The sequence below is a fragment of the Symsagittifera roscoffensis genome, chromosome 5 (assembly GCF_963678635.1).
Source record: "Symsagittifera roscoffensis chromosome 5, txSymRosc1.1, whole genome shotgun sequence".
Classification (NCBI taxonomy): domain Eukaryota; kingdom Metazoa; phylum Xenacoelomorpha; order Acoela; family Convolutidae; genus Symsagittifera; species Symsagittifera roscoffensis.
Genome location: NC_087066.1, coordinates 28801536 through 28812554, shown reverse-complemented (window position 1 = coordinate 28812554; position 11019 = coordinate 28801536). Strand labels below are relative to the sequence as shown.

Genomic DNA, 11019 nt, shown 5'->3' with positions numbered 1-11019 from the left:
CATGAATGACTTTGATTTAAGATAATCAATAAATTACATTAAAAATAACGTATAAAATGCAAATTCAAACCAAGTGAGCAATTATCAAAATAATTGGCAAAAATAGTTTTATCATTTTTTGATATTTACAAAATTCCTAGTCTTACAAGTCCCTCAATGAAAAAAATCATACATTTCAAACATACATAAATTTCACACTAAAAAATTATATGGATTTGTATGATAAATAAGTATCTTTCCATCAACGAAAATTTGTTTGAATTCAGTTTGTCAATTCGGGAATCTGATGATGACATTTTTTTAATGTTTCACCTAGCATTGATTGTCTTCTTATTTTTTGCTTCATATTTTTGAATATCTTTGTAAAAAAATTAAAATTGTATTCTTGATACTTTTAGAATAGGTAATAAAATGATGCTGAAAACAAAGAACGCCAAATCAGGTGTTTTTATGTAAAAAATTTAGTCTGCCTTTTTAAATAAAGATAATGCACACGGTATGAGTTTTGACCAAAGCGTTTGGTTTTTTTAAATAATGACGCACTATTTTGTCATCTTATACTAAAAATCGCCGCGGCTTACAAAAACTAAGTGAAAAACTAATAGAAAAATTAAGATGCATTATCAGTATGAAAAAAAACAAAGGTTTGTTATTTTCCGACACTCTATTTTGCCAAAGCAAGTAATTTGTCGGTATCTTAAACCCATATATGATTTATGAATCTTCTCTTAGATCTACTTCGAGGGCAAATTTTATGTCTGAGCGTCAAATAGAACTTCTTTATTTTGTCCCCATTGACCATTTAGTTTTCTGTTTAACTTCTGACAAAGGCCTTGTGTTTGGTCTGCAAATGTTGACTTGCCTGCTGAAAGAAGCATTGGTTATAACTCAGATTGATTTATAAAGTATAAACACACATTTTATGGACCAAATTCAAAACAGACCAAACTCGAATTTATTATCAAGCGACTTATGCTAAGAATAGCCAACCAGAAAATCGCCAAAATTGATTGCTGTGTTTTTGTTTTACACCATCGCAAAAGCATGACTTTTGGTTGAATCAAATTTTGTTAATAATCAACCATTATACTCTTCATGCAACTTAAACTATAGCTGTGTAGAGCTCTTCTATGACCAAAGTTTAGAGTACCTTCAGTTTCTGCGGTACGTAGGTAAATTGGTACGTGTTAGTTTGATTACTGATACCAACGTATAAAGAAACCATAGAACAAAAAAGACTTAGAAAATTTGTCGGTGAATCTATACAGACTTCAAAAAATATTATATTTCAATTTAAGTGCCGAAAGTTGTTATCATATATTGTGCGTCATTGCCACATATCTACCTGAAAATACGATCAGCCATTGTTACATCATCATTGCGCTTTTATTACATAACAATTGCGTAACTTTTGCGTCACGTCATGGCGCAGTACAACATTGGGGACACAGTGGTGGCCCTGTATGATTTCCCCAAACAGGAGCAGGAAGACTTGAATGTGTGGAACGGGGACACCCTTCGAGTTATAAACAACAATGTGGGGGAGGGGTGGCTGCTGCTGGAGAATATCTACACCAACGAGCAAGGACTGGTTCCCGAGGGATATGTACAGTTCCAACGTGAGGCTATATTTGTAATAATAAAAATGAAATGTTTAATCGGCTCCCTCGCCACCCAAGTGTCCAATCTTTGGTACTCTTTAACGATCTGTGTTTCGTGAGGCGCTATTTAAGTGGGGGGGGGGGGGGGGTGGGGGTTTGGAGTCACGCCAAAAATTGCAAAGTTTGTCTTTTTTGCCCTGTTCTAATCGGAAAGATTGCAAAACCATTTTGGTCGAATTAATAAAAAAAGGTCGGCCACTCTCGAGAAGTTCTAGATTCGCCTCGGTGTGAAATGAAGAGTTTTATTAAAAAACAAAGCGCAATTATTGCTGCCCTGAAAGTTTTCCTCTGGTTTGTGTTGATTTATTTTTTGATGTGTTTTGATCGAGATAATATTATTACTTTTGTTTAGAAGCCGCAGTCGCACCATCGCGACCAGCCCCTGCACCCAACCCGTAAGTTCTGAATGAGTTTTGTTTTCGATCCCAATTGGTTTCATAAAACTACATGGCTGTTGCTTTTTATGCTGCTTACAATCAGGGGTGTTCAAAAGATTATTGTATACAAGATTATTGTCAATAAATATAATCGATAATCTATTTTTTGGAGCTAAACATTACAATAATCTATTGTTGACTAACAATAATCGTGACTTGTTGCCTCGATTATTGTCTTGGGATTCGTAGCCAATGAATGTGGGCCTATTTACGGAAAGGAGTGACACATTCAACCAAAATAACGTCGTTTCAGATTGTTTGCATAACTAACGAGTGCATCAAGTGCTGCCAGTTCACTTTTACAGCCATGCCTTTTAGAACTTGCCTTTTACGGGTGCCGGACATCAAGCCGACGGGACTTCAAGCCGAATCGTAAAATTAGGGACTTCAGGCCGAAAAGTTCCTCATAAACTCGTGAAATATAATTATTTTGAAAACTTTTTTGAAGAATTTCTGAATTTCATGATATTTCTTCACAAGTTATTGGCGTTTTCATGAAATTTAAGCCTCCAAATGATGTTTCGGAAAGTTGAAAAGTAAAACATGGTTGAATTCGTTTTTCATGTTTATAATTTATGCATTTCAAAAACCGGCTGATGTTATTAACGGATGCCAATCACAAGTGGTGCATTGTCATGAATAACGTTTATTATGGACTAAACTTGCCAAAATTTTTGAAAAACAACGTTTTACAGATGATATAATAGTGTTTTGAGGTGCTTGTAAAGTTTTAATTTCGGCTTGAAGTCCCTTCGGCTTGAAGTCCCGTCGGCTTGTTGTCCTAGACCCGCCTTTTACAGCTTCCCATCAGATTGTTTGCATAACTAACGAGTGCATCAAGTGCTGCCAGTTCACTTTTACAGCCATGCCTTTTACAACTAAGGAAGTTTGCGATCGGTATTTCAAACATGTGGGAGACGATATTTACAAATGCACAATTGGTGGATGCAGTGTTACCAGGAAAAAAGCACCAAGTGCAGGATACCAAAACCTGTTTTCGCACGTTGCTGCCAAGCACCCTAATTACAAGTCAGATATGCAAAGTACCAGCTTGAGTCTCTTTACAATTCCAGAAAAAGCTCGTAACATTTATGGTTGGCTTGAACTTATTGTTATGAATGGTGAACCTTTTAATTTGGTGGAAAACGAGTATCAACGGAAATATTCGAACCTTTCTAGTATTTGCAGAAATACTTTCATGAAGTATTTACAAGAACTCACAAAGACTGTTGAATTAAAAATCAAAGATGAGTTGCCGGAAACATTTGGGCTTGTTTTTGATGGCTGGTCGGATGCTTCAAGCTCTACTCATTATGTCGGAATTTTTGCCGCCTATCCCGACCCAACGAATGGACAAGAAACCAAGTATGTACTTTTAGCTTTTTCTCCGCTGCTGAATGAAGCTGATTTGGGGAGCAGGAGTCATGCCGACCTTATTGAAGAAACGTTGAAAATCTATGGCAGAGACATTGAAAATGTCGTTTTCATTGTTGTTGACTATGCAAGTGTCAACAAAAAACTCGCCCAAATTTTAGACCGACCTTTTATTGGGTGTGCTTCCCATCGATTCAATTTGGCAGTGAAAAAAGTTTTGGCACCGAAAGAAGAATTATTTGTCAAAATTCAGACTCTTATGAAGGCTTTGCTCCAGCTAAAGAAATCTGCCATTTTGAAAAGAAAAACGAAAATTCGCCCCGTTTTGAGGAATGTGACACGTTGGTCATCGACATTTACGATGGTTCAGCGTTATGTCGATTTGTTACCATTTATCGACAAGGAAGATGAAGATCTTGCACCCCTTTTACCAGGACCACAGGAAGACATTGAAATAAAGAATATCCTTTAAACGATGATTAAACTGGATTCTGTGACAAAAAAGTTACAGTGTGAAAAAGTCAATCTTTTTGATGTGGGAATTATTTTTGACAAAATTATGGAAGATTTCGAAGAAGTGGAACATTTTCTTGGAGCAGGAAATGGGACGGGACGCTGACCCACAACCCTGCGTTTGAAAAAGCGATCATTAAAACGATTGCTGGCGAGAATCTCACTTTTCTTGAGAATTATGAAATTGACTCGTTCGTTAAGCAAGATGAAGCAGCAGAGAGTACCTCAAGCAGCAGCACCAGTTATGTTGACGAAATTATTGCATCAAAAAAGCAAAAAAGATGATACATTTCGAATGGATACCCGCAACGTCGAACGTTTGCGAAAGGTTGTTTAGTCGAGCAAAAATGATTTTTGACGACTACCGTAAAAAACTCGAGCCTGTCAACCTTGAAGCGCAATTGTTCCTTTTTGTAAACAAGCAACTCTGGGATATTAAAGTTGTATCCGATTTGGTTTGAAAAATAAAATTTTCAATTATAATCTTTTTTTGTTCGAAATATTCCAAAGATTATTTAGATTATTTATTTTGTCAGCTCAAAAATATCGATAATCTATTTTGAAACTGCAATATAATCTTATATCGATAACTGAACACCCCTGCTTACAATAATGCAACTCTTAAGTTGTTAGTGTGCAACTAAAACATTGATTTGCCCTCAGTTTTGAAAGCAATACTGAACAAAAGAAAACAGTTAAATTTTTTTTAAGCTCAAAATTTGACAGTAAAAATTTTTTCTTCTAACTTGATTTCCTTGGACCAATTTTAAATAAATTCAACTCTAAATTCAAAATTTGGTAGAATAATGTCATTGATTTTGAGGTCTTTTACTTTTAAAGATTTTTGTTAAAAATTATCATTTGATACTTATTACACCTGCCTGCACCCTAATTTGATTTAAATTATTTTTTTAGCGCTGTGCTACCTCCATCCGACCATTACATACAACCATACAACCCACCGAATCAGCATCAGCAGCAAGTCCCACCGGGCGATGCGTACGATGAGTATGGCTACGACGACGACTTCGACAGCGACGACGACGAATCAGTCGCCGGTGGGGGTCGAGATTCCTCCACAGCCCGTCGACCCATGGGGGGAAAACAAACAGGAGGTGCTAATATCCTCTCACGGTTCACAAACACCTCGGGTGCTGCTCTAACCGACTACATTGCAGGCGTTCATTTACCAAACGATCCGCCGAGTAAATTCATTCAAGTCGCATTTTACGACGGTCGGCCTATGTGGGCACAAGCCGAGATCTATAACATCAACTTCGGAAAACGGCAAGACGGGTCAAAAATTGGCGGGATCAAAAAATTCCAAGTCTATTCTGTGACACCGACAAGTACTAATCGATCAGTTTTGAGGAGGTACAAACATTTCGACTGGTTGCTCCATCGTCTACAAGAGCTCTTCCCAGCGGTCGCAATTCCCGATTTGCCCGACGCTAAAGTAACAGGTCACGATGACTCATTTATCCATGACCGTGAAAAGAAGTTATTAGAGTGGGCAAATCGTATGTCAACGCATCCGGTCATTAGCCAAAGTGAAGTTTTTCAACACTTCTCAACCGGAAATGAGAAGGATGAGAAAAAATGGAAAAATGGGAAAAGGAAGGCGGAAAAAGATCCGTATCGAGGAATGAACTCTTACTTGGCAGTTGAAGGAGATCAAACGAATTTCAGCTACATCAACTCGCGAAGAGTTTTACCAGCTTTAGAGGCTTATTCGAAATATTCGAACGAAGTTGATAGACAATCTAGAATAGCGATGAATGCAGCTAAAGGCTTAACACAAACATATTCCGGGCCTTTGAAAGTCAACTTCAAAACGTTCGGAAAAAGTGTCTGGACTCTTGGTGGGTTTTTCAAGAAAGGTCTCGGCGGAAACTACAGCGATTTGATTTACTTTCCAGACATGAGCGCTCTTGGAAATGCTTTTGAAAGCATTGGAATGGCTTACCAGAAAATTTCTGAAATGTATGACAACCAAACTGACAAGGATTTTTCGGTTGTTGAAAACTCCTTGTGGATTCAAACCGAATGCATTGAGCATATACCTTCGATGCATAAGCTGAACTCGTTGGCTGCTGAGACTTGTTCGAATAAATCAAACGCCAACGACGAAGGTGCCATAGGGCGACTTACGAAAGTTCAAGCAGCTACGATCTCCGAAATTAATCATATTCAAGTTAACACGCCGTCGCATTACAAAAGTATGATGAAAACGGCACTGGAAGAACAAATCAATTTCTACAAATCACTCATTGAGATTTTGGAACCGCAGCTGCATGTATTAGAAGCAGCGCCTGTATAAATGATAGTAGTCGAGCTTGAATGAAAATTAGTTTCTGTTCATCAAAAACTGAAAAAGTTAGTTTGCTTTCTACTGTTAAATATGTTGCATACATTTCGCATACAGGTATATGTAATTTCTTTATAAGTGAATTCAATGTAATATTTCAAGATGATCCTTGATTGTCACTTTAGATTGATATCGATTTTGTTTTTGATTTTTTTCCAAGTGTTTCTCAAAGCTACTCACTTTTTATAGATCGTTTTTAATCAAAAGTATTATAACCATGGATCTTTTTTTCCGACTGCTGTATGCCAAGTTTTTTTGTATTAGCTATCAGCGAATGCAAAGAAGAAAAAAACGTAAATTTGTTTCGAAATTGGGCATATAGCGGCAATCAATATTTTTTCGGAGACCTATGCGCTCAAATTCTGTAAATAATTAAATTAACTGAAGAAACCTACAAAAGGGTGGCATTAATAGTTTTCATAATTTATCCAAGTGATGGGTAGATTTAGTAGAAAACATTTTCTGAAATCTCAGAATGTTTTTAGCTAAGTAACATCTGCTTCGTTCTTAGATAATTTTTTATCAAATGTGATTGTATTATAGAGTGGAAAATGTTTTTGGAAATCGGAGAAGAAATATGCATTAAATACGTACTGCAGATCAAACTAGCTAAACTTACGAAATAAAACTCGGCAACAAATTTCGTCATCTAAATCAAGGTTGAAAAAAGATTTAAAAAGCTATCACTGTCTTCAAACATCACGCGTTTCGTCTCAAGTCAACGAATCTTGAGTAGTTTTGATCTCAAACAAAAAGTGATACAATTCTCTGCGATTGAGTTTTGGCAAACTGATTAAATTAGTTTAAGATAATTTTATGTTTTGACGGTCTGTGTTAAGTTGCTTAACACTGATATAAAAATTAAACCTTTTACTGTTCCATCATTTGAAATTGCTCTTAGAATCTCCTGCTTCCAGCTCAGATTGATAACTTGCTATTATAAGTGTTTTATTAACGGGAACTCGACTTTTTCCTGTTAAAACTTTGTCTATAATTTTCTCACATATTTTAATACATGCTCTTCGACTTCTACTGTTTGATTTTTTGGTTCTTTTTCCTCGGTTACATATCAGTATTTAGACAACCGCGTATTCAGACTGGTCAGTATTTAGACAAATACTGTTTCAACCAATCAGAATCGAGACAAAGAAAAAATTAATAAATAACTATTATTTATTTTGGATTATTTATGTCTTTTCTAGATTCTGATTGGTTCATAACAGTATTTGTCTAAATACTGACGAGTATGAATACGCGGCTGTCTAAATACTGGCTGCACTCCTTTTTCCTCCCCCCCCACCTGCAAGTTTTTATAGGTAAAATTACTGTTCACATTGAACGATTGTCATGAAAGTTGACATGCACATTAATTAGGCCATGACAAACATCTAGTCTTCATAATCAACCTTGTAAAACCATTCGTTACCTGGGAAAAGGAAAAGAGCCGATTCGTTTTTCAGAGCCAGTTCAAAGCAATTATTTCAGTGAGCTTAGAGCTGTGTTGTATTTCATGCTTGGAATGTCTAGAACTATGGTTTGAGGTCAATAGAAATCAAGTATTACACATTCAAAATGGTTAATTGCAAAAAAAAAATGTTATAAAATTTTGCGTGTATTTGTTGCGTGAAAATTTAAAGCTTTTTGTCTTTTTGGATCTAAATGATTTTTTTTTGCTTACTGGTACTAATTATGCCTTAATCGATGATGGTTCAAATGATTTATTATATTCAAGTCCTTTCAGTTGTCATTTGAACGAAAATTAAAAAAAATTCAAAAGTATCCCACTGTGGAGTGAGAGACTGATATAAAACTTTGAGGTTTAGTCTAGTTTTGAGCAAGTAACGCTCTTTATATGGAAGTTTACTCTTTTCAGGGATTGAAAAAATGATTTAACTTACAAAAAATTTTGGATGTTTCCTTTAGCAGTTATTTGGCAAAAAAATGTTTTCTAGAAAAAATTGAAAATTTTTCGGCCAAAAAATTAAGCTTATTTTTTTGTTTTTCATTAATTTTTTGAAGAGAAATGATATTAATCATGCCTAAATCACTTATTTTCTACGCGATGTTTTAGTTTTTGAATCACACGCACGCCCACTAAAAATGACTCTAAATTGAGCAAATTTAATAAGGTTTTTTTTTATGATTAAGTTCGTAACATTCTGTGCTCTTTGCCCAGCAAATGACTTTCCTTGTTGTTCCAATTTTCGTAACCAAAGTAACAGAATATTTGTGTTCGTGGTTGGTTCTTTTCTTCAAAAAATTTCGACTTTTTAACCAAACATTTTGACAAAACTTTTTTATTTTCAAAAGGTATTGTTGTCCTGAGCTTAAATTCGAAAAGATATTTCAACTGTTATCACTTTTCGTAGAGCAATGGGAGTTTAAAAATTGCCATTTTGGCTAATTTTGGACAATAAACGCGCGATACGTTTCGCGCTATTAACGAATAAGCGCAGATTTAATCCGTTTTAGAAATCGTTCCAATTTGGTGGAAGGAAGCTTATTTGCCATAACTGATACGTTATTATGAGCGAAACCAATCATTTCCTATATTATATGGCCTGTGGGGGATAATTGTTTCGAGAACTCTCCAATTTAAAAAAATTCTATTTATGTATTACATTTAATTTTTTCAATTTTTTCTTGTTTTTACTGCTCCATAGACGCTAAAATTCAGTTCGCCCTGATTTGAGCAGTCTTCTGTTCCATTTAATAGACGTCTCAAAAGGCTCGAATTGTTTTGTTGCTAACTGATGTAAAACGACTTATCTTGAGCTTTAATTAGAGATGTAGAGACCCTCTGAAAAGTTTTGACCTTTTAGATAAAATTTTTTGACCTTTTTTCTCTACAACTTGAAAGAATTTTTTTTTCTTGGGCTCAGAATTGCACAGACCATTCATTTGAAATTCATTTTTTGATGAATTTTCAAGAGTTGTAAAATGCCTTTTTAGTCATTTTTCGTTCTTGATTTGCAATTTTCGCAAGTCGGCAGCAAACTATAAAAACTTTTTCCTAATTTTTTGATTATAATAGTGCAATAGTAGTTGCGGAGACTATCATTCTATACGTCTTCATTGCGCAATATGGAATATCAAAAAACTAATTAAAAAATCTATTTATTTTGAACCTTTTGCATCTTTTCATCAAAACTTTTTTTGGTTACTTCAGGTCGGAGCATCCAGGATTAGGCTCTGATACAAATAATCTTGCGCGTTAAACGGTAAACAGTTGTGATTTAGATGATATAAATAAAGTCAACTCAAGCGAATATTTAAAGCAAGTTAACAACGTCTGTGTGTATTTTGCATTCAGAGAGTTGTTCAATCTAAAAGTTTGTGCAAAGTTGTTTCATCCTTGTTCCGTCTTCTGAAGAAAATGGAATATTTATGCTCTCTGTGGTTTTTTTTTCAGACAATTTTCGCCGATCAAAATGATAGTTTTCAAGAAAATTTTTAATAACCCATTGAAGATACAGACTTCAATTCAAATTTAAAAATATACTTTACCTCCAATTATTTTTAGTAAAGTTCTAGGGGTTTGAAAATTGCCAAATTAACCAAGTTCTGGACTGAAGTAAGCGCGATTTAGTGAAATATTCATAATGCTGGGAGCGCAAAGCAAATTTTTCGTGCGTGGCGATTTATCCAGCACAATAAAATCGTTCCAAAGTGAATTGAGGCTAGCTAATCGGTTCTATTAAAGTCGTACGACTCAAAATTTTACACTTTGATGTTGTCCAAAGGTTATAGTTTTCAAATTTTTTTATCCCAAATACTATTCGATATGAATTAAGGGACAGTCGGAATAATCAGGGTTTTCCCTTGATAAACGAGCAGTCTTGTTTCACGATTGTTTTTGTTATCCGTTTAGATAACCAGAGTTGCTTCACGCTTTTATCTAATCTGGTGTTTCTTTGACACACATAGTTTTAGGAAAAAGCGTCAAAATTGTATTGTGACTTGAATTCAGAGAACACCCTGAAAAATTCTGCCGAAATTGATTTTTTCTTTGTCAAAAGTTCGCTTGACGCATGAATATAATAGTTTCTGAAATGTAATTGTTTGTCGATGTTTCACACGGAAGTCACAACGAAAATTTCAATTTTTATGTGAAATTGGAAAAAAGGAAACAAAAAATAAATCAAGGGTTTTGCCATAGTATGAAACAAGTTGAGAGAGGAGGAGTTTTTTAGTTGACGTTTTTGTAATGGCCATTTCAAGATCGCTACCTTTCTTAGGTGAAAAAATGTTTTTCCTATAAATGCACTCTCATTTTATTTTGATTACACTTATGAAATATTGACTTGCCGTAGTGTAAAATTCACATAAAGCAAAAATGGTTGCTCATGGGCACTGTAAAAAATGAAAAGCTGTTTAACAAAAAAAATGCGATTATTTGAAGATAAACATCTAAAGAAGGAAGTTTTGTTCTTTTTTTCGTTACTTTGCCTTCTTCCTGCACAAAAATTTGATCGACTTTTTAAAGTTTTAGACCATGTTCTGCACAAAATGAGAATTTCTCACTATAATAACAAACAAAATCTCGCTCAGCCACACTAACCTTCGCACCGAGCGCCCCTGGATCATAATCGATTATATTGTCATAATATAGTCAACATGTAAAAAATGACAAAATAATCAATTATCATCCATTAAAAGTGGATTA

The 11019-nt window shown here is 34.9% G+C and overlaps 1 protein-coding gene across 1 annotated transcript; it reads left to right on the top strand.

The window, feature by feature from the left end:
* The first annotated feature begins 845 nt into the window (after nt 1–845).
* Nucleotides 846–6454, top strand: LOC134846144 (sorting nexin-9-like). The gene is made up of 3 exons (XM_063863373.1): nt 846–1619; nt 2014–2056; nt 4901–6454. Exons 1-3 carry the CDS (start codon nt 1424–1426, stop codon nt 6303–6305), a joined length of 1644 nt encoding a protein of 547 aa, XP_063719443.1. The 5' UTR covers nt 846–1423; the 3' UTR covers nt 6306–6454.
* The last annotated feature ends 4565 nt before the right edge of the window (nt 6455–11019 follow it).

What these genes read in the sequence shown, in the direction of transcription:
- LOC134846144 (XM_063863373.1), top strand. Translation starts at nt 1,424, where the DNA reads ATGGCGCAGTACAACATTGGGGACACAGTGGTGGCCCTGTATGATTTC. An exon ending in GGGATATGTACAGTTCCAAC is followed by an intron (nt 1,620 to 2,013) that starts GTGAGGCTATAT and finishes ACTTTTGTTTAG; the next exon opens with AAGCCGCAGTCGCACCATCG. An exon ending in CCAGCCCCTGCACCCAACCC is followed by an intron (nt 2,057 to 4,900) that starts GTAAGTTCTGAA and finishes TTATTTTTTTAG; the next exon opens with CGCTGTGCTACCTCCATCCG.